The 2,500-nt window shown below is 42.5% G+C and overlaps 1 protein-coding gene across 1 annotated transcript in view; it reads right to left on the reverse strand.

Annotated features, from left to right (window-relative positions):
• Positions 1 to 2,500, reverse strand: part of nxph1 (neurexophilin 1) — a 37,580-nt gene that overhangs the window by 21,133 nt on the left and 13,947 nt on the right. Inside the window, exon 3 of the mRNA XM_076301451.1 lies at positions 2,092 to 2,305. Coding sequence (XP_076157566.1) covers positions 2,092 to 2,305 — 214 coding nt within the window. The remainder of the gene's footprint in view (positions 1 to 2,091; positions 2,306 to 2,500) is intronic.

Raw genomic sequence — 2,500 nt, forward strand, 5'->3', positions numbered from 1 at the left:
AATGTACAATATTAAAAGACCTAGTGAAGATGTTAGGCCTTACTCAGTTAAATGTGCCATTGTGAGTGTGTCTCAGGTCGCGCATACAGGCTGAATGCGTAGCCCAGGCCTGTTTGTTTAAACAAAGGTTTACTTTATAATTTACACTAAAAGACAATAAGGTCGTCTTGTTTTTATAAATTTGTGTGAAACGCTACATATTGTGCACTAATGGATAATATAAAAAAACAGAAGAAATGTTCAGCACTGTCGCTGGCGAGATGAGCTTCGCCTTCTTGTTAAACATGACAATGAGGCGGATTATGTCTTTCCTAAAGCCATTAACGGAAAGGCCCGAGTAAACTGTGTCTTAAACAACTGCAGCGGTAGTTAAGGCCGCGGCCGGGCGCGTGAAAGCCCGAGCCCATTAGCGGGCTTTGAGGAGGGGAGTGACCGCGCGAAGGACCCCGCGCGCTGATAACGGAGTCCTCGCTCGCGCTCAGGGGATTATTCCACATTTATTCCTGCATCTGGAGGAGATAAGGAGCGCGAGGCGATGTCTGCAAAATGGGAACTCTACAGAGACGCGCTGCAATCTTATTTCCAACGTCTCTGAAAAACAACAATTCTGTCCCAGATTAAATAATAATAATAATAATAATAATAATAATAATAATAATAATAATGTTTAACATTATACATATATTACATAACATTAAATATAAATAAATAAGATAATTATTTTGTATCAGTAATTATAAAAAAACACAATATTAGTGGTAGAAATAGGATTTTCAAAATGTACTAATTACAGAACGATTAAGGTCTACATAGACTAATACACCAAATGCAGTTGGCCTGAATTAAAACTGTCTCGGTAATTGTGAACAAGATGATAGGGTGAAAATATATTAAAGGCGCTTAATGTGATCTGACGGTGTTTTAGGACTCATACAGGGGCAGAGCAGTGAGGGGAAGTGGAAAAAATATGATTATGTTTTTTGAAAATGGAAATGACGGGCTGATATAAAATACAGCATTTTATTATTGTGTGGAGACTCATGACTCTTTTTTAATGTTTTACTGAGAGGAACACAGAAAAGAGCGCAAGGCAGCTAATGAGCATGCGTGCGTAGCAGGCAGAGAATCTTCATAGAGAGAAAAACAGTTTCCTATGAAAAACTGCATTGTAACCATAATTAAAAACAATTAGTTTAGGTGAGATTTGGCTTTTAAGTGTAATTACCACTGTGTGAATTGGATTCAGAATTTTAGATAATTATTTATTAATTAGACCTTTTATTCAGGCCGCTTCCCCCCGTAATGGCTTCCACACGGAGAGCGCAGACAGAGACAGAAGTTGACATCACAGGCCACATTCCCATCTACCAGCACCGTCAGGCTTCCACCGGTGAGAGGGTCTCGGGCGTCTCTCCTGAGCGGATTAAGCGAAACTGAACGTCTTTACAGTCGGTCGCACCAATTCTGAAATAAATTCTTGGATTTGTTATTAATTCCTAGTCACGCCTGACATACTTTTGATGTCGTAGAAAAATAAATAAATTATTTTGGATGTTTGAACCAGTTATTCTCTTCAGAAAGGCACAAGAAGTGACAACTTTGTTTCGTTTGACATGGCGCCCCCATGAGGCGAATGGCTTAAACTGCACACAATAGTTTTACCACGGCAAAGCCAAAACACATTACCGCGGGATGTTTGAAGAAATAGTGTGAATTAATAAACACATTGAAATAAAACATTGCTGGTCATTTTTCTCACGCGTTCGTTTGCGAACACCACCACTGTTTGATTTGAAAAGTCCATAGGAGTGTGCCGCTGTTACAACACTGATAAATAAATCGTCAATGATACGGAAACCGGGTAATATTTGTCTATATTATGAAGTTAGGAGCAACAAATAACCAATTGAAGTTGGGGCATGTTGTTACATATATGCACCATGATGGAGTCTAAACTGTCTAAAATGCTGATGTTTAAAGCAATACCTGGACTCGAGTAAACAAACATATCCCGACATTCTCGAACTTGCAGGAGAGAGCAGAGGAGGAGGCACGGGAGGATTTCAGAAGGGTTCGGTAGCCTATACTCACCAGGTCGGCGGCCGACACCAGCAGAAGGACGGCGCACCAGCGCGTAGCCTGCATCCTCCTGGAGCTCAAACTTCCTCTAATGTCCCTGAACCGGTCTGTGCTCGTACTCGTCTTGAGGAACATATATCCACCGAGTATCCGTCTCACAGCACGGCAGAGCAGCTCTCCTGCCCGGGCAAAAAACACTTTAGACACCCCATGACCAGAGAACGGGCTGAGAGTTGAGAGACGGGGAGGAGAGCGCGAAAGTGCGAGTTAGACCGGATTAAATCCAGACAAAAGGCTGAGCGAGCTCATAATTCAGGGAAGCGCACAGAGGCATGAGAGATCTGGACGTTTGTGGGATTGTCCTGCAGCCGCCGGTGCGTCGCGTGCGCAGTGCTCCTTTCACGCGCCCTTTCAGTCACCG

This window comes from Alosa pseudoharengus, unplaced genomic scaffold (assembly GCF_046254945.1).
Source record: "Alosa pseudoharengus isolate Yale_2024_CS ecotype anadromous, Long Island Sound unplaced genomic scaffold, YU_APseudo_1.1 YU_APseudo_1.1_scf_23, whole genome shotgun sequence".
NCBI classification, from domain to species: domain Eukaryota; kingdom Metazoa; phylum Chordata; class Actinopteri; order Clupeiformes; family Clupeidae; genus Alosa; species Alosa pseudoharengus.